At 37.0% G+C, this 25349-nt stretch overlaps 1 protein-coding gene across 1 annotated transcript in view; it reads right to left on the bottom strand.

The window, feature by feature from the left end:
- The window catches only part of LOC131047880 (uncharacterized), a 185501-nt gene that overhangs the window by 60340 nt on the left and 99812 nt on the right, over positions 1–25349 (bottom strand). The window contains exon 4 of the mRNA XM_057981688.2: positions 10641–10712. Within this exon, the coding sequence (XP_057837671.2) occupies positions 10641–10712 (72 nt within the window). The remainder of the gene's footprint in view (positions 1–10640; positions 10713–25349) is intronic.

Below are 25349 nucleotides of genomic sequence, written 5' to 3'. Positions count from 1 at the left end.
ACTACCAGCTCATAATTTTGCACTGACGGGGGAAATCCTGCCGCTTGGGCAATGCCACTTTCCATCATCCGCTTAGGCCTGCCATAAGCGTTAGGGAAGAATACTCTGTTTCTGAAATCTTGAATATCAATGTGGCCCAGGTCAGTATCACCTACATTTTCCCACACGCTTTGAACTTTTGATTCCCTCAATCCTCCTCTCTAATACTGATATTTCATCTTTTCGACTCTATGAGGGATGTCTGACTTGGATGCTCAGGACGTTACGGCTGCACCAGGTGTTTTTGAGGACTCTACCGCAGATTTAGGCATCTATCCTGCATAGCCGGACGTGGATTACGAGACGATATGAAGGAAACAAAGCGGGTTAGATAAAAGGGATACGTTAGCACACAAGGATTAATTTGAAAACCGAATTTGAAGAAAGCATGATACTTCAGCTAAAGAGCTTGATTGATTTAGACATGAACATTGTAAATGATGTTCAATTTACATTCAATATGCAAGTTATATTCTATTTGATATTATCTTGTTCTATGTATTACTGATTTAAAAATATAAATCTGACTATCTTCTTTTGTATGGCAGGTGAGAGGAGCATTTATGAATTTCGATGTCCTTTCTCACAAATACCATTTGATATATATATAGCAAACTGGGTACGGTCAAGCAATGCCTTGACCGGCCATGTCTTTTAGACATGGTCGATCAAGACATTACTTGATCGTGCCCCTTCGCTATAATAATAATACATGGCGTTTATTTACCAAACGGTGTATGCTTATATTACCACTTGATAACAATCGATGTATGCCAATCGGTGAATGCTTGCCTTAACACCCGATAACAATCGGTGTATATTTATTCTACCACCCGATATCAATCGGTGCAAACATAAGTTAACATCGATACTAATCAATGTTTAGTCTACCCGATAATTGTTTGTTTTAACCGAATTAACTCGGATTGCAATGGCTAACCCGATTTAATAATCGGTGAACACAAATAGTGTAACCGATATTAAATCGGGATTCTATGCTATAGAATGATAATTGATAGTTAAGCATTTTGATCGAACTAATTTGATTGATCATATACAAATAAAGAATGGTTTATCAAATGAGGGCTTGAAGTTATTCATCATAATTATCGATACGATAAATGATTGAATGAGAGACCTCATTTATCTCTCATTCAATCATTTATCTTACCGAAGCTACTATGCATTAACACTCCCTCTTAGCTAGGTAAGATAAATGAGAGCAGTGTATCAAGCATCACAATTCAAATGATAGTTAGCATTCTTTTACACAATCTAACCTTCTAGGAGATCATATCACCTAATCACATGATATGAAGTATCACCTAAACACGTGATACAAAGTGTCTATCACATCAATCTTGTGATGACAGGATATCACCTTAACACGTGATATCAATATTGCCTAAACACGCAATACTTAAGGATAATCATATGAGAAAATATTCAATTCTCATCTTTATCCAAGTTTTGGTAGGTGCACTAACACTTCATATAAATGTTTTACCACAACACAATCATGGCTCATCCATGATACACCAGAGATCCAACATGATAACTGGTTTGGACATTATAAGATCGTCACCTTATAATGTCTCCATACAAGTGTTCATTATCTTGAGAGATCGTCACCTCTTAGATATGAACTCAGGGGATAAAAATCCAAAATGTCCTATCATGACAAAGAAGTTTACACATTAAACATCTTATTGATATGTAAATACAGATTACAAAGCAAATTACCTTTCTATCAGACCTAAACCTTTTCTGAAGTGATCAACCTTCACCTTTGAAAGAGGTCTGGTCAGAATATCAGCCATTTGATATCCTGTACAAACATATTCTAATTGAATTACATTTCTGTCTACCATATCTTGCACATAGTGGTATGGGATCTCAATATGCTTGGATTTGTCATGGAATTTTATGCAGCTCTGATTGTCACAGTGTATAATAGTGGGTTTCATAGGTTCTCCAAACAACCCCACAAGCAACTTTCTAAGCCATACTGCCTCTCGAGCAGCCATAGAAGCTGCAATGTATTCTGCCTCGGTGGAGCTTTGAGCTACAGAGGACTGTTTCCTGCTGATCCAAGATATCATGGCTAAACCCAGACTGAAGCAACACCCTGAGGTGCTTTTTCTGTCAATTACACTTCCAGCCCAATCTGAATCTGTAAATCCATGTAGGTTTATGTCAACTTTCTCATATTTGAGACCAAGGTTTAGAGTACCTTGTAGGTATCTCATGATGTGCTTTACTGCAACCAAGTGTATCTCCTTAGGTTCACACATGAACTGGCTTAAAGCATTAACTGCATAACAGATATTTGGCCTTGTATTCACCAGGTACATCAGGGACCCAATCATTTGTCTGTATTGAGTAGAGTTAGTGGGTTGTGACTCTGCTACTGCTTCTTTAAGTTTATGTAAATTGGTTTCCATAGGAGAGGTCATGGGCCTACAGTTTAGCATTCTGAATCTTTTCAATATATCCAAGGTATACTTTCCTTAGTTTAGTATAATGTTGTCAGAATTCTGCCATACTTCCAATCCTAGGAAGTAATGAAGGAGTCCTAAGTCCTTCATATCAAATTCTTTGGATAGATCTTTCTTGCATTGATCTATAAGATGATCATTTCCTGTAATTAATAAGTCATCAGCATATAAAATCAACATTAGCATATCACCTTTATTTCTTTTGTAGTAGAGATTAGGATTTGCATCATTTTTAGAGAAGCCTAGTCCTGAGAGATAGGTGTCAATTCTTTCATACTAGGCCCTGGGAGCCTGTTTAAGCCCATAGAGAGCTTTCTTGAGTCTGCACACATGAGACTCTGCATCATAAATTTCAAACCCTTCAGGTTGCTCTAGGTAGACTTCTTCTGAGACCTCACCATTTAGAAATGTTGTCTTTAAATCCATCTGGTGTACCTTCCACCCCTTAGCTGCTGCAATGGAAAATACAACTCTTACTGATGTATATCTAGCAACAGGTGCAAAAGTTTCTTCATAAACTATTCCTTCCCTTTGAGAGAAACCTCTAGCTACAAATCTAACCTTGTGTTTTTCAATACTACCGTCTGCAGTATGTTTGATCTTAAAAAGCCATTTAGATGAAACAACAGATATCTTCGTTGGCCTAGGAACAATCTCCCAAACATCAATTTTCATAATGGACTGATACTCTTCAGACATGGCATCCTTCCATACTTGATGTTCAAGAGCCTCTGATACATTGTTTGGTTTGGCTTTGGAGAGATCATTCATAAGGGCAACATAGCTAGTGAATTTGTTAGGCCTTTTGCTTTCCCTGAAGGTTCCTAGAGGAGCAACAAACTTCTGAGCTTCTGCTACAGTTTTGGTGGCCCAAAGTGGTCTTTTCTTGAGGTTTTCTCTAGGTGGACTTTGAGTTTCACTTATAGTTTCCTCAGGATTCTCCCTCTGAAGCTCAGGAGTAGGATCTCTATCTATGCTAGGGGTGGGGATATAGACTTCAGGGTCTAGAGAGGTTTGGGCTCTTTTGAAAGCTAAGTCTTCTTCAAAGATCACATCCCTGCTTAGTTCAATATTCTTTTGACCACGTATATAGATCCTGTAAGCCTTGGAGGTTTCACTATATCCTACAAAGATTCCCCTTTCCCCAGAAGGCTCTAATTTTAATCTTTTCTCCTTAGGTACATGAATATATATAGGGCATCCAAATATCCTAAGGTGGCTAATACCAGGTTTTGATTTAGTAAAGACTTCCTCAGGGGTCTTATCTTCAAGATGAAAGTGGGGACATCTGTTTTGAATATATACAACAGTGCTAGTTGCTTCTGCCCAAAGATTGATATTTAGATTCTAATCAAGAATCATAGCTTTGACAGCTTCAACGATTGTCTTATTTTTCCTTTCAGCTATCCCATTTTGTTGAGGGTTATAAGGTATTGTTAACTCCCTCTTAATCCCTGAATTTTTACAAAACTCTTTAAATAATTCTGATGTGTATTCCCCCCCATTGTCAGTTCTTAGGGTTTTAATTTTATTTCCTGAGTAGTTCTCTGTTAGTGATTTGAATTCTTTAAACCTATTAAGGATCTCTTCTGATTCTTTACATTTTAGAAAGTAGATCCAAGTTTTCCTAGAGTAGTCATCAACAAATATTACATAATACAAAAATCCCCCCAATGAAGGTACGGACATAGGTCCACATACATTAGAATGAACTAACTCTAAAATTTTACTTGTTTTCCTAGTACTATTTTGAAAAGCACCCTTAGTATTTTTACCTAGGGCACATCTTGTGCATGCCCCTGAATGATATTGCTTTAACTTAGGTAGACCTGTGACAAGGTCTCCCATTGATGATAAAGCTCAAAAATTTAGGTGGCCTAGTCTTCTATGCTAGATTTCGTTGGTATCTGTAGTCTCATGAATTAGGGCTAAGTTGGGCTCTGTACATAGCTCATACAAATAGCCTTGTCTTTGACCAATTGTTTTAGCTTTCTTGATGGATGAGTTCTTTGGCCAAGCCAATACTTTATTGTCCATGAAGGTTACTCTGTATCCATTGTCCTCCAATGCTGATATTGAGACTAGATTTCTCTTGATGCCTGGAACATATAGCACTCCTCTAAGTTGTAATGATACACCCGACTTTAGTTTGATGGTGCAGGTTCCAACTCCTTTGAGAGGGTGTGTAGAATCATCTCCGATAGTTACTTCCTCATCATTCTCCTCTTTCATGGAGTCTAGTACTTCTCTGAATCCTATGATGTGTCTGGATGAGCCACTGTCGATCACCCAGGAGTTCACTTTGTTTGATGCTTGATTTGTGAGTGCTGAATAGAGTACATACTTCTCGAAGTCCTCTTCCCTTTTGGATTTTCCTGTTTTGGCAAATGTGGCTTGTTTAGCTCTTTCTGGACATTTGGCAACATAGTGCCCAAATTTGTCACATCTGTAACATTGAATCTGAGAGAGGTCCTTCTTGAAGGAGTTCTTGCCATGATGACCTTTTCTCTTCCTGAATTGCTTCTGTTTGCCTTTCTTGTTTGAGTTCGTATTTAGAACTTGAAGATCTTCATCTATATTCTTCTGTTTGATCCCTTTCTTATTTTGCCTTGATTCCTCTTGGAGACAGTCAGCCTTTAGCTTATCGAATTTTAGGAAGTTATCCCTTGCACTGATGCCTTGGACGAATGTTTCCCATATGCTAGGCAACCCATCTAGAGCAATGAGGGTTAATTCTTTGCTTTGGATCTCATATCCAAGGGTTGCCAGTTCATCCCTTAGCGCAGATATTCGCATGAAGTAGGCATTGACTGATTCTCCTTTCATCATGGCTATGTGATTTATTTATCTTTTTAGAGCCAAGGTTCTACTGGCATTAGATATCTCAAAAGCATCTTCAAGTGCTTTGAACATGTTGAAGGCTATTTCATGTTTCCTTATAATGGGCATAATGTTGTTCCTTACCCCATCAACTATGATTTTGATAGCCTTATCATTTCCTTCTCTCCAAATTGCTTTGTCAAGTTCAGTCTCAGGTTCTTCAGTTTCAGTCTTTACAAATGATTCGACTTTATTTTCTTTTAGAATCATTTGAATTCTGAATTTCCATGCGGAGAAGTCATCACCTCCTCCGAGTCTGTCTTCAAATCTAATAGCGCTAGCCATTGATAGGATTGTGATGTTGAATATATGCTTGATTTGAATTTTACGTAAAATTGAACAACCTCCGGTTCGATTTAACTATAGCTCTGATACCATGCAAATGATGTTCAATTTACATTCAATATGCAAGTTATATTCTATTTGATATTATCTTGTTCTATGTATTACTGATTTAAAAATATAAATCTGACTATCTTCTTTTGTATGGCAGGTGAGAGGAGCATTTATGAATTTCGATGTCCTTTCTCACAAATACCATTTGATATATATATAGCAGACTGGGTACGGTCAAGCAATGCCTTGACCGGCCATTTTTTTTAGACATGGCCGATCAAGACATTACTTGATCGTGCCCCTTCGCTATAATAATAATACATGGTGTTTATTTACCAAATGGTGTATGCTTATATTAACACTCGATAACAATCAGTGTATGCCAATCGGTGAATGCTTGCCTTAACACCCGATAACAATCGGTATATATTTATTCTACCACCTGATGTCAATCGGTGCAAACATAAGTTAACATCGATACTAATCGATGTTTGGTCTACCCGATAATTGTTTGTTTTATCATTAAATGAGTCAACTGAATTAACTCGGATTGCAATGGTTAACCCGATTTAATAATCGGTGAACTCAAATAGTGTAACCGATATTAAATCGGGATTCTATAATATAGAATGATAATTGACAGTTAAGCATTTTGATTGAACTAATTTGATTGATCATATACAAATAAAGAATGGTTTATCAAATGAGGGCTTGAAGTTATTCATCATAATTATCGATATGATAAATGATTGAATGAGAGATTCTTTCAATCATTTATCTTACCGAAGCTACTATGCTTTAACAAACATTACTAAGCTCTTCGATTACACATTTACTTATTCGACTGCGGTTCAAGGACTTAGGCGATTTCGACTGCTAAATTTACACTTAGACATTTTAAGATTGATTTTCAAAATGGATGAAGTTTGAATATTCCCTAAGTCTGAAAATGCATTTCCTGGTTAACTTTTGGGAACAGACTTTGATTCCAATTGTTTTGCCTGACGCCTTTTAAACAGGAAAAGATGCGGTTTAAGGATTTAATCATTCGATCAGTTTTACACAAACACATCCATCCAATTTTGCATATATTTTAAATGATTTTAAGAGAGACAAAGCAAGCTTACCTGGCGAAATAAATGGTGTCAATCCGCACAATCTGGCCTGCAGGAATGATTTACTTTGGAATTTGAAAAATGCCTCTCTTATGCCCCATGCCTTTGAAAAGACAAATGCACAACTGTAATTTGGAATGGGAGAGTTCTGCAATTTCAAATTTTAATGGTTAACTCTATGTCTCTTATTTCGTGCCTAAGTTTGGAGAAGAATGCAGTTTTGAAGACTTGGATTCAACAACTTACCCTTGTTGGAATTTTGGGTGATTTACTTCTGCTGCAAGCTCTCACTTCGCAATTTTAGTGGCAGACTTCGGGAGTTTGGAATGCTTTTTTTAACCTCTGCGTTTTCTCTTTTATGGCGTCAAAGATGGGCGTTTTACAGCTCTCTATTTAAACTTTTGCGTGATTTTTGCCTTGGGCGTTTTGAATGGGTTTATGGCGTTTTTCAAACTTCGAACTTTGCGATTTTGCCCTTGCGTGAAACTTGGGCGAAGACTTGCTCCTCTTTCAAACTTCTGTGTGATTTTTGCCTTAGGCGTGATTTCAGAGGTTTGAAGAGCCTTCGTAGGCTTTATACTTTAACATTTACGCCCTTTCTGGCGATTTTCGGAGAATGGGGAAGGGTTTCATGCAAACTTTAAAATTTCAATCTCCCTTTTGCGTGATGAGAATGGGTTTGGAGAGCTTTGCAAGGATTAAAAGCTTCGCGCGAACTTAACCCTGCGTGAACTTCGGGGTTTCTAGAGAGTTTGGAAACCTTTTAAAACTTCAAACACTTACCTCAAATTGTGATTTCGGAGTTTGAGGAGTTTATGCAAACTTAGACTCTAGCAACCTTGCCTTGGTCGCCGAACTTCGGCGATTCTTCGCCTTTTGCAAACCATGGAAACTTCGCGACTTCGCCTCTTTGGTTGGAACTTCGGGTTTTAAGAGGCGTTTGCAAACTTTAAAAAATTCCGCGGTTTTATCTTATAATGCAAACTTCGGCGGAATGGAGCACTTTGAAAATGCTTTTAACTTTTAACACATAGGCAAAGCACTACACTCGTGAAAAGGGTAGGCTCTATTTTTGCATGTCGCTAGAGTTTTTGGGTCCAGATTGGGAGGTCCCCTCCAGTTGCATGTGTCTCACCTTGAGCCGAGCCCAACAAAATAAAATTGAGAGAGAGAAGAGAAGAAGTTGGCGGCTCCGGATGCTCCACTGCTGATCTGGATCAAACCGAATAACGTTTTCGCACTTCACTGTCCATTGCACAATCTCCACCCTTCTTGGCATCCATTTGTTTCTTACCTCTGTGTGTGTCCTGATCCTTCATGCCCTACTTTTTGTTTGTGCCCTGGACGTTGACACCATTCTTCTACACATTCGCACCTACATCCGCATTCAAAACACCAACTCGGCTATGGCTTCGCACCCCGAGATTACCTTCGCACATCTTCGCTAGGTTCTTCCCTCTAACGCATTCTTAGTTTTGCAAGGCATAAACTATATTATTATTACTAAAATAATTATATAAAAATTAATATAGTGACACATAATAGTACCTTTTTTATGATATTATTGTATTTGGCTTCTATTGATTTCTTTAAAAACATATTGTTTCAACATTATCTTTTTAAATTTATTTGTTCGTTTGTTTTTCAGTTTAGATCTCTTTATAGTATTTATCGTACTAGTAATATTATTGATTTTTTGAAGGACATTTAAGGGATCTTGAGGCCATTTGGCCTAAGCAGTTTTAGTTTTAGTTTCAGGCGATTCCGAGGTGATTTGGTGCAGTTTTTGGTTACTTACTATTTATAGTAAATCAGTTGGGTCGGGTCAGTGAGTCAATGGATTCGTGGATGGTGCTTATGTTGGTGGTAATTGTTTGATACCGACTGAAGATTCAACGGCCATCTAATATTATTCATTGATTTAACGATAAAGTTAAGTTATAAAGTTAAATTAAATTATTTAACTTTATTGTTATTTAATAGATGACTTTAGCGGGACAAATAAAGTATGTGCTACAAATATTAAATGTCCCCCTTTTAAGTGTACTTGGGCGCCTACATGAGAAAAAGAAGTTTTTTAATATTAAAAGGAAGTGAAGTCTTTAATCCCACATTGCTTGGAAAAGTGAATTGCCTATCTTGAGAAAAAAATAAAAGACATTGAAGAGTCCCTCTTCCGGCAAGCTAGATTGAATAAGAAATTAGTGAAATTGTTTGGAGAGTTCATCTTCAAGGGTTTGTGAGGACAAAATCCCTCATGAATAACATTCTCTTCACTGTTGAAAGATACAGTCAGGAGGATTAAGGGTGTTTTCATTCAGGAAACACATTGGGCTTACAAAGTCTTAGATTTTCAAATAGAGAAAGGCAGATTTGGAGAAGATAGTTAGAGCAGATTTGAAGGCAATAGTGGCAGCAAAAAATTAAGGGGAAAAGAAAAGATTCAAGTGTTTGCTACAGTGACATGCTACAGTGTCGTGCTACAGTAATTTGCTACATTGATTGTTATTGTGACAGTATTAATACCAGCCGTACTTATGCTGGAATATTGTGACTGCGTCTGGGGGTTGGTAGAAGGTAGACCAGGAGGAAGAAGGTTTGAACGCACTAAAGGAAGGGCTGACTCGAAGTTTATACTCAGTTTGCTGGACGTGGTTTAGGCAGATCAATATCATTGTTTATTTACTGCTGAGACAGTTTATAACCCAGCCGTACCCAACTGGAGTTGCTGCTGTAGCTGCCTAGGGTATGTTACACTATTAATGCTGGAATCATGTAATAGAAGACCTTTTCCAGCACTCTTTGTCTGGGTATGTTAGTACTTTGCTGTGTATTCTTTCCACATTAGAATGATGTTTTAAGAGCGAGATAAGCTGTAATTTCAGAACTATTATTAATTTCTGGGATTTATTTTCTGAGTAATTTCTAAGTCATATGATCTATACAAGTGTTGCAAGTTCTTCTTGTGTTTTCAAATTATTGTATCTGTTTCACTTGGCTCATTATAATACTTGTAAACAACTCCAACTCTCAAAGAAAACTCAGAAAAATCAGACTTAAGAATGAATACATGCCAAGTGTTTGACAAAATGTCAAACAACCAAAACTGAAAAAAGTTCAAGGCAAAAGGACAGGGGTGCTTACATATATTCTTATTATATATAATAATTCAAATACTAGTAATATGTTGTGTCCCTCATTTTAGTAATTTATACTGCGTGATCTAAGATGTTTTAATACTATTTATCCTCTTTCAAAAAAAATCACAAGGAAAATATTTCTTCTTTTTTATCATTTCCTTCTAATTTTTCTCATTCTCCAGACTTTCCTCCATCCTTTGTCCTCGCATGAATTTAAATTATAAAAGACTGATCTGCCATCCATTTTATTGCTCTTTCTCATATTGCCCATCCTAATGATGGATCAATGAGTGTGATTCAAACCATTGATGGAGAAAAAACTCAGAGATTATTCCAAAAGGATACTAACAATCTTCATAGACTGAAAAAAATCATTTCTACAACAAAAATGCATTTTTTCATATATTATTATTTATTTTAGTTGAAAAAATTTGGCCAAGTTTTTCAACCAAATCTGAGTTTAAATCAAAAAACAATTTGCATTGTCCACATCTAACACTATGAACATAACTCATTTTTTTTTAAATATGATTTTATTCCATTCAATTAATAACTGTGCAAGAGAAAAATATTTCACCCACATAATTAAGATTGAAAAGAATAACATAAAAGGATGGGGGCATAGTTCTCACAATTTGCACATTATCACTGTTCTTCCCAATTTTAGTTGTCAACTTGCCATCACTCCACGTACCTGCACCACCCTGCAACAAATGTCATCAGATCAATCAGTTCTCAAAAAAATTAAAGATCAAGCAGTAAAATATTCCTCTTCCTCCACTCCCATGTGTAAATGATGTTCAATTTACAATTCAATATGCAAGATGTATTCTATTTTATATTTTCTTGATCTATGTATTATCTATTTATATGATAAATCTGATTATCTTCTTTTGTATGGCAGGTGAGAGGAGCATTTATAGATTTCGATGTCCTTCTCACAAATATCGATTGATATATATATATGCAAGAGGGGAGGATCAAGCAATGCCTTGACCGATCAAGACATTACTTGATCGCACCCTTTGAATTATAATTAGCAATCGGTGTTTACTTTAATCAATAGGCCGATACTAATCGGGGTCTACGTAACTTATTATCTGATGCCAATCGGTGTCTACGTGACTTGGTGATCGCTTAACTAATAGTTAGATACCAAGCGGTGTATGCTTTGCCACCCGATAACAATCGCTTAATCCCGATAATCATCATTTGTTTACTATTGATAAATCAACCGATATAAATCGGGATACATGGTTAGCCCGATAATAATCGGTGATCACAGTTATAATGCAAACCGATATTAATCGGTATACTATGCTATGATATGATTATCGATAGTTTGAGCATTGATCGAACTAAGTAGATTGGACATATACAAGTGAAGAAAGATCATCAAATGAAAGAACAATAGCTTGAAGTTTTCCTAATAGTTTATCGATAGGATAAATGATTGAATGAGAGACTTCATTTATCTCTCATTCAATCATTTATCTTACCGAAGCTATCATGCATTAACACTCCCTCTTAGCTAGGTAAGATAAATGAAAACAATATATCAAGCATCACAATTCAAATGATGGTTAGTATTCTTTACACAATCTGACTTTCTAGAAAATCATATCACCTAATCACATGATATGAAGTATCACCTAAACACGTGATACAAATGTCCATCACGTCAATCTTGTGATGACAGGATATCACCTAAGCATGTGATATCACTATTGCCTAAACACGCAATACTTAAGGATAATCATATGAGAAAAGATTAAATTCTCATCTTATCCAAGTTGTGGTATGTGCACTAACATCTTATACAAATGTTTTACCACAACACAATCATGGCACATCCATGACACACCAGAGATCCAACATGATAACTGGTTTGGACATCATAAGATCATCACCTTATAATGTCTACATACAAGTGTTCGTTATCTTGAGAGATTGTCACCTCTTAGATATAAACCCAGGGGATAAAATCCAAAATGTCCTATCATGACAAAGAAGTTTACACATTAAACATCTTATTGATATGCAAATACAGATTACAAAGCAAATTACCTTTCTATCATACCTAAACCTTTTCTGAAGTGATCAACCTTCACTCTGAAAGAGGTTTGGTCAGAATATATGCAGTTTGATCTCCTGTACAAACATATTCTAATTTGATCACATTCCTGTCTACCATATCTCGCACATAGTGGTTTGGAATCTCAATATGCTTGGATTTGTCATGGAACACTGGATTTATTGAAAGTTTTATGCAGCTCTGATTGTCACAATGTATAACAGTGGGTTTCATAGGTTCTCCAAACAACCCCACAAGCAACTTCCTTAGCCATACTGCCTCTCGGGCAGCCATAGAAGCTGCAATGTATTCTGCCTCGGTGGAGCTTCGAGCTACAGAAGACTGCTTCCTGTTGATCCAAGATATCATAGCTGAACCTAGACTAAAGCAACACCCTGAAGTGCTTTTTCTGTCAGTCACACTTCCAGCCCAATCTGAATCTGGAAATCCATGTAGGTCTATATCAACTTTCTCATATTTGAGACCAAGGTTTAGGGTACCTTGTAGGTATCTCATGATGTGTTTTACTGCAACCAGGTGTATCTCCTTAGGTTCACACATAAGCTGACTTAGAGCATTAACTGCATAACAGATATCTGGCCTTGTATTTACCAAGTACATCAGGGACCCAATCATCTGTCTATATTGAGTAGGGTTAGTGGGTTGTGACTCTACTGCTGCTTCTTTAAGTTTATGTAAATTGGTTTCCATTGGAGAGGTCATGGGCCTACAGTTTAGCATTACGAATCTCTTCAAAATATCCATGGTATATTTATCCTGGTTTAGTATGATGGCGTCAGAGTTTTGCCATACTTCCAAACCTAGGAAGTAATGAAGGAGTCCCAAGTCCTTCATATCTGTAAAGTTCCTTACTAGGACATTTTGAAAATGAACATTTCCACTTCAGGTTATACAGAGAATCGCTTATTTTAGGACGGTGTGTGTGTTCTAGAGTATGTAGCGGTATTGCTTTAACTAGTGGGTTTCTTGTAAAACTTCAAGATGTCCCTAAATAATGTAATTCAGACTTTCCAAGTTCCCACATAGCATTGTTACGTAGTTTTTATAAACACTGTGCAGATAAATATTTACATAGCATTCAACTATAAATCTAAATACTCAGAGAATTTATTATGCACCTGTAGTTTTCGTGTCAATACGACGTCATTACGGAGTATTGTATGCCTATGTTGCAATTGTCTGAACCTTTGGTATGATCGGTGCCACATCCCGTAATAACAGCATTTCCCGATATCAGGACTATAAGTTTGTGGCATTAATCGGTGTAATCCCCCGTGTTCGGTAAAAGTCTTCCACACTGTGTTCGTCGGCTCACCCGTGATTGCCTTTCCCCGCACTGCGTTCGTCAGTTCTCTCGGTGAATGTCTTTCACACCCCGATTGGCCTCGGTCACTGTCCTCGCTAGTTCCTGTCACTGTTTGGTTGCAAACGCCCGATACTACACTCGGGAATATTACACAGCGCGGATTTGGAGTTAACACGAAGTTTTCCGCACACTGTTGACGCCAATGTAAGGTTATGCGTCCAATAGCACACTTCTCTGGTCCACGGCTGTCACCACCACGTATCGACCAATAGGTCAGTATCTCTGACGAAAGGTGATTGTATACAGATCCTGTCTTCTCTTACAGGTTGTATCTCCTCATCAAACTTGTTTGTCTTTGCATAAAACCTTCGATGATCTCCATCGATCATGCCCATTCTTTATTAAGACCACTTGGTAGTTACAATCCCGTAATAGTTAAATCATAACACATGTAATTAAATACAAACATTTCTTTTACCCAAAATGAAATATTAATTATTTATATGACGGAATGGGGAAATTCATATAAGATAATTAATACTTTATAACATATGTCAAATGTTTATTTAGGGGACATGACAATCGCCCCTGCCCGAATGTTGCTTGCCCACAAGCAACTGTAACTCTGGATGTTGAAGCACCTGCTCATTTTCCCAAGTAGCATCATCTAATGGTAAATTCTGCCATTTAATGAGATATTCCTTGATTGTCCTATTCCGCAAATGCCTGGCACGGGTCTCCAAAATTACTTCTGGAATCAATTCAAGCTTCCCTTCATCATTCAGAGGAGGTAAATCTTCGGAAACTAATACCTGCTGTCCCAAAGCTTTCTTGAGACAAGACACATGAAATACATTGTGTATCTTGCTATGTACCGGTAGATCGAGTTCATAAGCTACAACACCAACCTTCCGGACTATTCGATATGGCCCATAAAATAGAGGTTTTAATTTTTTAGACCCACTACGTTTGAGAGAAGATTGCTGATAGGGTTGCAACCTGAGAAATACCAAGTCTCCCACTTCGAAATGGCGTTCAATTCCCTTTTTATCTGCATAAAGTTTTTGTTGGTTCTGAGCACATTGCAGATTCTCCTTAAGTGCTGACAAAATTTCTTGGCTTTCTTGAAGCCAATCACGAGTTCTAGGTATGTTACTCTGTTCAAAAGCAAGGTCAAGAAAGGAAGGTACATTATAACCATACAATGCTTTGAAAGGAGACATACCAATTGACATATGAAAGGTAGTATTATAACAATATTCACCCAAATATAACCAACGAACCCAAGCCTTCTGATGACCGGCTACATAGTTACGAAGATAACCTTCAACCCACTTGTTCACTATTTCTGTCTACCCATCTGTTTGCGGATGATAACTGGTGCTATGATTCAACTCTGTACCTGTCAATCTGAAGAGCTCCCCCCAAAATATACTCAAAAACCTGCTATCTCTATCACTGATTATAGCCTTTGGTAGACCATGTAATCGAAAAACCTCTCTGAAGAATAACTCTACAATCTGAACTGCTGTGAATTCTGTAGTGATAGAAAAGAAGTATGCATATTTAGTCAATCCCTCAACCACAACAAATATACAATCTTTACCTTGGGATTTCAGTAAACCTGTGATGAAATCCATGGATATACTTTCCCATTTCTGATCCGGTATAGGTAGTGGTTGTAGTAACCCGACAAGATGCGTTTGCTCTGCTTTATTTTGCTGGCAGGTGGTGCATTCCTTAACATAGCGTAGGACATCGTTTTTTAAGCCTTTCCAAGTGAACCTTTCTCTTACCTGACGATACGTTTTGAAGTATCCAGGATGCCCTGCTAGAGGAATGTCATGCATAGATTGGAGAATTTTTTCTTTTAACTTCGATCCTGGAATCAAATAAATCCCGTCCTTGTAATAAATTACATCATTAACAATTTTATATTTATCATCCTGTATATTACCATCTAACAAATCACATGCAAAAGAATCCTTTGAATACTCGACCAGCAATAAAGATTTCGAGTCAGCTGTTACGACAAACAACGCATTGATTTCAGGCTTTCTAGATAAAGCATTAGCAACGACGTTATTTTTACCTTTTACATATTCAATCTCAAAATCATAAGCTTGAATTTTACTGATCCACTTCTGTTGCCTGTCATTCAAATCTTTTTGCCCCAAGAAATATCTCAAACTGTTATGGTCAGTTTTTACCACAAATCTACTACCAACCAAATACTGTCTAAATTTTGTTAATGCATGCATGATAGCCAACATTTCTTTATCATAGATGGAATATAATTTCTCAAGTTTATTAAGTTTCCTGCTTTCATAAACTATAGGATGTTTGTTTTGCATTAAAACTGCCCCGATTCCATCACCGGAAGCATCACATTCCAACACAAAAGGCCGATTAAAATCTGGGAGTGCAAGTACTGGGCAAGAACTCATTACCTCTTTGAGTTTCTCGAATACCTATTGGGCTTCCTCAGTCCATCTGAATGCCCCCTTTTTGGTCAGATCTATTAAGGGTGCCCCAAGCTGTGAAAAACCTTTGACAAACCTCCTATAATAACTGCATAAACCAAAGAATCCCCTTAACTCTGTGAGGTTCCGTGGTGGTGGCCACTCCAAAATGGCTCTTATCTTCTCTTGATGGACTTGGACCCCTGTTGCATTGATCATATGCCCTAAATACAAAATTTCAGTCATTCCAAACTCACATTTAGATGCCTTCGCATACAATGATTGTGATTCCATAATTCCAAGAATTATGTCAATATGTTTCAAATGCTCTTCCCACGTTTTGCTATAAATCAATATATCATCAAAGAATACAAGCAAAAATTTCCTTAACTGTTTGTTAAAAATATGATTCATACAGGACTGAAATGTTGCCGGAGCATTTGTTAAACCAAACGGCATAACCAAGAATTCATAATGGCCATAATGACAAGGGAAAGCAGTTTTATGAATGTCTTGTTCTCTTAACTTAATCTGATGATACCCTGACCTCAAATCAATTTTAGAAAAATAGATAGCACCATGCAATTCATCCAACAATTCATCAATTTGAGGAATTGGATACCTGTTTTTTATTGTTCTCTTGTTAAGAGCTCTATAATCAATACACATCCGAAGAGTTCCATCCTTCTTTTGACCAGCACTACAGAGGAGGCAAAAGGACTAGAACTAGGTCTGATGTGCCCCATATCCAATAATTCTTTAATTGCTTTTTCTATTTCATCCTTGAATGTTTTAGGATGTCTATAAGGAGTAGTAATCACTGGTTTAGCACCTTCTTCTAATTCAATAGTGTGTTCAAAACCTCTATCGGGTGGGACTCCAAGAGGAATATCATTAAAAACCAAATGATGTGAATCCAATACTATTAACAAATCAGCTTGATAAGTTTTAGATTCAAAACCTGATACCTTGTTGGAAACTAAACATTGTGCTGACCATGCCACATCTCCATGTCTGAAAATACCTTCCATCCTTTTTGCACTGATGATCCTAGGCCCACTATTAGACATACCACAAAGGACTACCTTCTTATCATCAATTTTAAAAGAGAATTCCATTCTTTTAAAGCTCTGTGTATATTCATCTAATGTTTCCATCCACTGTATGCCCAAAACAACATTAGTGTCAGCCAAATCAATTATGTAGAAATCATCAGTAACTATGTAATTGCCAAGAGTAATATTCAATTTAGGAACTTTATGAGTGCTAGACAAATTAGTTCCCCCTGCAACTCTAACATCAAATCCTTCATGTTTTTCAATATGCAACCCACGTTTTTCCACAAGTGCTGCATCTATAAAGCTAGGTGTAGAACCACTATCAAGCATAACAATTACCCGCTGTCCATTTAAAACTCCTCTAACTCTGAAGATATTATAATGTGGGGTTCTTGTCATGGATGCTATTACTCCTTTTTGTTTGGTACCTGTTTCTGATTCAGTGTTATGTGGTTTGTGTTCTATGTTAGGATCAACATTCTCATCATCCTCACTGTCAGACATAACCTCAATATAATGAATTTTTCCTTTCCCTAAACATCTGTGTCCAAGCTGCCATGCTTCTCTACAACTGAAACATAGTTTTTTCTTTCTCTGAAACATAGCTTTTTCCTTTTGAGTTCTTCTCTTTCCTCTTTATCTAGCTTGTTTTTAGGGAAATCATCTTTGTTGGAAAGTTGTTTGTCTTTTTCCAGTTTAGGAGGTGGTCCTTTGTTAAAAAAATTTCCTTTTGAGGATGGTTCCAATTCTCTGGCCCTTTTGACGGCTGTTTGTAAAGTAGGGGGGTTTAAAGATTTAACCCACCCTTTGAGGGAATCAGACAATCCATCTATAAATATCACAATCTTGTGCCCTTCAGAAATTTCAGTGAAAAAGACTGCCAATTTTTCAAATTCAGAGATATATTGTTCAACAGTTCCAGTTTGCTTAAGTTGAGTTAGATCCTTAAGGTGTAATTCAGGGTCCTTAGAATCAAACCTATCAATAAGTTTTTCAGTGAACTCAACATAAGTGCCTATCAAATTATGACCTAAGGTTATTTGTCCATGATGCCACCATTCATGTGCTACACCGTCAAGATGTAATGCAGCATATTTAATTGCCTCTTCTTCCAACATAGGATTTAATTGGAAGTATGTATCTAATTTTTGCACCCAAGCCCGAGCAGTTGTCTTACCTGAACCATCAAAATAAGGAATGGACATTTTTCCAATTTTTCTTTGTAATTCACTATTATTTCCCCGCTGTCCTCTTGGCCTATGTTTCATACTGACATCTAAATATTCTCTAAATGTCATTGTTGAACGAAATTCTTCACCGGAGTCTAACCAATCCTGATGTATTTTTGCCTGTATTTCCCTTATTGTTGGTTCATTTTCTGGTGGCTGGTTTCTAGCAATAAAATTGGGCATAAATGGTCTAGCTGTCCCTGTTCTTTCTGGCTGATTATTAACTGACTGTTCATCTCGACCCCCATTATTTCCCCCATTATTTTGATTTTGGTTATTCTGCCTTCCATTATTCTGGTGCTGATTTAAATTATTGGCCATAAACTGGGTCATCAAATTGGTCATTCTGTTAACATTATCTTGCATATCTTGCTGACTTCTAATTAATGCAACCAACAAATCCCTATTGTTATCTGGGTCTCCCATGTTGGTTTCAAAGATAATTTCTTCGTCAGTTTCTGTGTGGCTATCCCCGATTTCAAACGGAATAGACGTACTACTCTGTGCTAAAGGAGAGTTTGTAAATCTGTTTTGACGGGCCCTAGTACTTCGGAAATTATAATTTCCTTGGTGCATACTCAGTTGTGCATTAAATTTATCTGAAAAATACCCTACAAGCTAGCAAGATTTAAAGCTCTGATACCACTGTAAAGTTCCTTACTAGGACATTTTGAAAATGAACATTTCCATTTCAGGTTATACAGAGAATCACTTATTTTAGGACGATGTGTGTGTTCCAGAGTATGCAGCGGTATTGCTTTAACTAGTGGGTTTCTTGTAAAACTTCAGGATGTCCTTAAATGATGTAATTCAAACTTTCCAAGTTCCCACATAGCATTGTTACGTAATTTTTATAAACACTATGCAGATAAATATTTACATAGCATTCAACTGTAAATCTAAATACTCAGAGAATTTATTATGCACCTGTAGTTTCCGTGTCAATATGACGTCATTACGGAGTATTGTATGCCTATGTTGCAATTGTCTAAACCTCTGGTATGATCGGTGCCACGTCCTATAATAACAGCCTTTCCCAATATCGGGACTATAAGTTTGTGGCATTAATCGGTGTAATCCCCCGTGTTCAGAAAAAAGTCTTCCACACTGTGTTCGTCGGCTCACCCGTGATTGCCTTTCCCCGCATTGCGTTCGTCAGTTCTCCCCGTGAATGTCTTTCACACCCCGATTAGCCTCGGCCGCCGTCCTCCCTAGTTCCTGTCACTGTTTGGTTGCAAACGCCCGATACTACACTCGAGAATATTACACGGCGCGGATTTGGAGCTAACACGAAGTTTTCCGCACACTGTTGACGCCAATGTAAGGTTACGCGTCCAATAGCACACTTCTCTGGTCCACAACTCTCACCACCATGTATCCACCAATAGGTCAGTATCTCCGACGAAAGGTGATTGTATACGGATCCTGTCTTCTCTTACAGGTTGTATCTCCTCGTCGAACTTGTTTGTCTTTGCATAAAACCTTCGATGATCTCCATCGATCATACCCATTCTTTATTAAGACCACTTGGTAGTTACAATCCCGTAATAGTTAAATCATAACACATGTAATTAAATACAAACATGTCTTTTACCCAAAATGAAATATTAATTATTTATATGACGGAATGGGGAAATTCATATAAGATAATTAATACTTTATAACATATGTCAAATGTTTATTTAGGGGACGTGACAATATCAAATTCTTTAGCAAGGTCTTTCTTACACTGAACTATGAGGTGATCTTTTCCTGTGATTAACAAATCATCAACATATAAAATCAATATTAGCATATCACCTTTGTTTTGCTTATAGTAGAGGTTAGGATCTGCATCATTCTTGGAGAAGCCTAGATTTGAGAGATAAGTATCAATTCTTTCATACCAGGCCCTGGGAGCCTGTTTAAGCCCATAGACAGCTTTCTAGAGTTTACACCCTTCATGAATCTCAAACCCTTCAGGTTGCTCTAGGTATACTTCTTCTGAAGGTTCCTGAAGGAGCAACATACTTCTGAGCTTCTTCTACAGTTTTGGAGGCCCATAGTGGTCTTTTCTTGAGGTTCTCTCTAGGTGGGTTTTGAGTTTCACCTACATTTTCCTCAAGACTCTCCCTCTGAAGCTCAGGAGCCGAGTCTTCCTCTATTCTAGAGGTGGGAATATAGACTTCAAGTTCTATTGAGCTTTGGGCTCTTTTGAAAGCTAAGTCTTCTTCAAAGATTACATCCCTACTCAGTTCAATATTCCTCTGACCAGGTATATAGATTCTGTAGGCCTTGGAGGTTTCACTATATCCTACAAGTATTCCCCTTTTTCCAGAAGGCTCTAATTTTAATCTCTTCTCCTTAGGTACATGAATATAGATAGGACACCCAAATATTCTAAGGTGGCTGATATCTGGCTTTGTTTTAGTAAAGACTTCCTCAGGGGTTTTAGCTTCAAGATGGGAGTGAGGACATCTATTTTGTATATATACAACAGTGCTTGTTGCTTCTGCCAAAATGTTGGTATTTAGATTCTAATCAAGAATCATGGCTTTGACAGCTTCTACAATTGTTCTATTTTTCCTCTCAGCTACCCCATTTTGTTGAGGGTTATAGTAAGCTCCCTCTTAATCCCAACATTTTTACAAAAGTCTTTAAACAAATCTGAGGTGTATTCCCCTAGCATTGTCAGTTCTTAAGGTTTTGATTTTATTTCCTGAGTAGTTTTCTATTAGTGATTTAAATTCCTTAAACCTATTCAGGATCTCTTCTGATTGTTTACATTTCAGAAAGTAGATCCAAGTTTTCCTAGAGTAGTCGTCAACAAATATTACATGATACAAACATCCCCCTAAAGAAGGTACAGACATAGGTCCAAATATATTAAAATGAACTAACTCTAGAACTTCGCTTGTTTTCCTAGTACTATTTTGAAAAACACCTTTAGCATTTTTACCTAGTGCACATCCCTTGCATGCCCCTGAATGATATTGCTTTAACTTAGGTAGGCCTGTGACAAGGTTTCCCATTGATGATAAAGCTCTAAAAATTCAGGTGACCTAGTCTTCTATGCCAAACTTCATTGGCATCTGTAGTTTCATGGATTAGGGCTAGGTTGAGCTCTGTGCACAGCTCATACAAGTATCCTTGTCTTTGACCAATGGTTTTAGCTTTCTTGATAGATGAATTCTTTGACCAAGCCAACACCTTGTTGTCCATAAAGGTCACTCTGTACCCATTATCCTCTAGTGCTGATATGCAGACTAGGTTTCTCTTGATGCCTGGGACATATAGTACTCCTTTAAGTTGTAATGATATGCCTAACTTTAGTTTGATGGTGCAGGTTCCAACTCCTCTGACTAGATGTGTGGAATCATCTCCGATAGTCACTTTCTCATCATTCTCCTCTATCATGGAGTCTAGCACTTCTCTAAACCCTGTAATGTGTCTGGATGAGCCACTGTCGATCACCCAAGAGTTAACCTTGTTTGATGCTTGGTTCGTAAGTGTTGAGTAGAGTACATACTTCTCGGAGTCATCTTCCCTTTTAGATTTTCCTGATTTGGCAAATGTGGCTTGTTGTTTGGCTCTTTCTGGACATTTGGCAACATAGTGCCCGAATTTGTCACATCTGTAACATTGAATCTATGAAAGATCCTTCTTGAAGGTGCTCTTGCCATGACGACCTTTCCTCTTCCTAAATTGTTTTTGCTTGCTTTTCTTGTTGGAGTTTGTATTTAGGACTTGAAGATCTTCATCTATATTCTTTTGTTTGATCCCTTTCTTATTTAACCTTGATTCTTCTTGGAGACAATCTGCCTTTAGCCTATCAAACTTAGGAAATTCATCCCTTGCACTGATGCTTTGGACGAATGTTTCCCGTATACTAGGCAACCCATCTAGAGCAATGAGTGTTAATTCTTTGCTTTGGATCTCATATCCAAGGGTTCCTAGTTCATTCCTTAGGGCTGGTATCCGCATGAAGTAGGCATTGACTGACTCCCCTTTGATCATAGCTATATGATTTATTTCTCTCTTTAAAGCCAAGGTTCTACTAGCATTGGATATCTCAAATGCATCTTCAAGTGCTTTGAACATGTTGTAGGCCATTGCATGTTTCCTTATGATGGGCATGATATTATTTCTCACCCCATCAACTAAGATTTTGATGCCCTTTTCATTTCCCTCTCTCCAAGTTGTTTTGTCAGGTTCAGTCTCAGGTTCTGCAGTTTCAGTTTTTACAAATGATTTGACTTTATTTTCTTTTAGAATTATTTGAATTCTGAACTTTCGTGCTGAGAAGTTATCACCTCCTCCGAGTCTATCTTCAAATCTGATAGCGCTAGCCATTAGAAGAATTGTGATGTTGAATATATGCTTGTTTTGAATTTTCCACAAAATTGAACAGCCTCGGGTTCGATTTAACTATAGCTCTGATACCATGCAAATGATGTTCAATTTACAATTCAATATGCAAGATGTATTCTATTTTATATTTTCTTGATCTATGTATTATCTATTTATATGATAAATCTGATTATCTTCTTTTGTATGGCAGGTGAGAGGAGCATTTATAGATTTTGATGTCCTTCTCACAAATATCGATTGATATATATATATATATATATATATATATATGCAAGAGGGAAGGATCAAGCAATGCCTTGACCGATCATGTCTCATAGACATGACCGATCAAGACATTACTTGATCGCACCCTTTGAATTATAATTAGCAATTGGTGTTTACTTTAATCAACAGGCCGATACTAATCGGGGTCTACGTAACTTATTATCTGATGCCAATCGGTGTCTACGTGACTTGGTGATCGCTTAACTAATAGTTAGATACCAAGCGGTGTATGCTTTGCCACCCGATAACAATCGGTTAATCTCGATAATCATCATTTGTTTACTGTTGATAAATCAACCGATATAAATCGGGATACATGGTTAGCCCAATAATAATCGGTGATCACAGTTATAATGCAAACCGATATTAATCGGTATACTATGCTATGATATGATTATTGATAGTTTGAGCATTGATCGAACTAAGTAGATTGGACATATACAAGTGAAGAAAGATCATCAAATGAAAGAACAATACCTTGAAGTTTTCCTAATAGTTTATCGATAGGATAAATGATTGAATGAGAGACTTCATTTATCTCTCATTCAATCATTTATCTTACCGAAGCTATCATGCATTAACACCATGCGCATCTAATTTGTTTCTCATCTCATCTCTAAGTGAATAAAGAGCAAGATGTCTACTTGATTAAATACAACTTAGTCATGGAAAAGTTAAAAAGCCATGACAAAAAATAAAAAAATTAGGTTACACTAATTAATGGATGGAGATCAAGTGAACCTTGAAAATAACACAATTTTAGGGGTTTTCAAAGGAAAAAGTAGCCAACATTTTTAAGTTCTTTTCATGTCACGAAGATGTCTACTTGATTAAATACAACTTAATCATGGAAAAGTTGAAAAGCCATGACAGAAAATAAAAAACTTAGGTTACACTAATTAATGGATGGAGATCAAGTGAACCTTGAAAATAACACAATTTTAGGGGGTTTCAAAGGAAAAAGTAGCCAACAGTTTATGATTTTTAAGTTCTTTTCATATTACACTAATTAATGGATGGAGATCAAGTGAACCTTGAAAATAACACAATTTTAGGGGTTTTCAAAGGAAAAAGTAGCCAACAGATTATGATTTTTAAGTTCTTTTCATGTCACGACCATTTAGTCAATATTTCCATGGCAAGAGTATCATTGCATAACTTCTCTCTGGTTTGAATGAAAATTTTGTTGAATTGATGTTCCAGCAAAAATTAATGAACCACCACACTTTATGTACATGACTGCAAGTCAATATGGTTGGATTGTTGAATGCTAAATATCTTGTGAATAGAAATTTTGACAATCTATCATAAATTTATCTAATGTTTTGTTTACTAAAACAGTTGGCACACCTTCTCAGAGTCTCGATGAAGTTGGACCAAACATTTTCTCTTTACCTTCCTCTCTGATATTAAACAAAAATGAACTACTGAATGCAAATTTAGAATATGATTCATAGTTCAATTCTAGCAAATATAAATTTCCGATACTCTAAAAGAATGAACTACTTAATGCAAATTTAGAATATGGCTCATTGTTTGTAATGTACCGTATGCTTATCCTGTCATATGGCAACACAACCTTCCCGTACGGTCAACACAACCCCCACCCCATACGGACAACACACCCTCCACCGTACGGCCAACACAAGTTGTACTATACGGCCCTCCACCCGTACGCTCCTTGCCTTCCATACGGACAATTGACTCTCCTGTGCGGAACTAATAATCTCAGCCTCGAAAAAATGGTTCCGTTATGTGCAATATGTTGGACAATTAGTTTAACACAATTTGGCACAGGAATGAGCACACCAGGCAAGTAGAAATTCAAATTCAATAATAATAACACTTCAGATTACAAAAATCTCAGACTGAGGGCATAGCAGAGTAGGGTGAGGAGTTACTCCCACCAAAACTGCGGATGCCAAGTAGGGAGGATCTTCCACCTCCGAAATGGTAGACGACTAAACTCCAACTAGAATTCGCACACACAGAGAAAACACCAAATTCGCATACCTATAACAATGACTAACTCGGCGATATATATGGCTTCGGGGAAACTTCCCGAAGGATTACAAAAAGAGCCGACACGACCAAAATGTTACTGCCAAAAGTAAAAAGGGCCCGAGATATAATAAATTTAATTTTCGGGGCCATACACACACAATTATTTATTTAATAATATCGGGGACATTACATTGTTCAATTCTAGTAGATACAAATTAAGTGCATTGTCTACAAACACAGATCTTAGTAAACTTTACCCTTCATATTGCTCAGAATCATGCCTTCCAGACTCAAATTCAGCATTAAGAAATTCAATAAGCCTACACAATCAATTTATGTTTCTACTTTGTTAACAGAAGCATGGCTGACTGGTAGAATTCATTATTTGGATGAGTACAGCAGAATCGCCAAATTTCCAAAGCTGTGATTAGGCAATAATAGATATTTTACCTATGTTCCATCATGCTATCTTTTGCAGTTAATAGGGTAATGCAGAATGTGAGAAAGGCACACCTAGAAATTCATCAAAAACCATAGAAAATAGTATTTTACAAGGAAAATGGCATGGGTATT

Source organism: Cryptomeria japonica, chromosome 3 (assembly GCF_030272615.1).
Source record: "Cryptomeria japonica chromosome 3, Sugi_1.0, whole genome shotgun sequence".
Lineage (NCBI taxonomy): Eukaryota > Viridiplantae > Streptophyta > Pinopsida > Cupressales > Cupressaceae > Cryptomeria > Cryptomeria japonica.
This window is presented reverse-complemented; position numbering and strand designations above follow the sequence as displayed.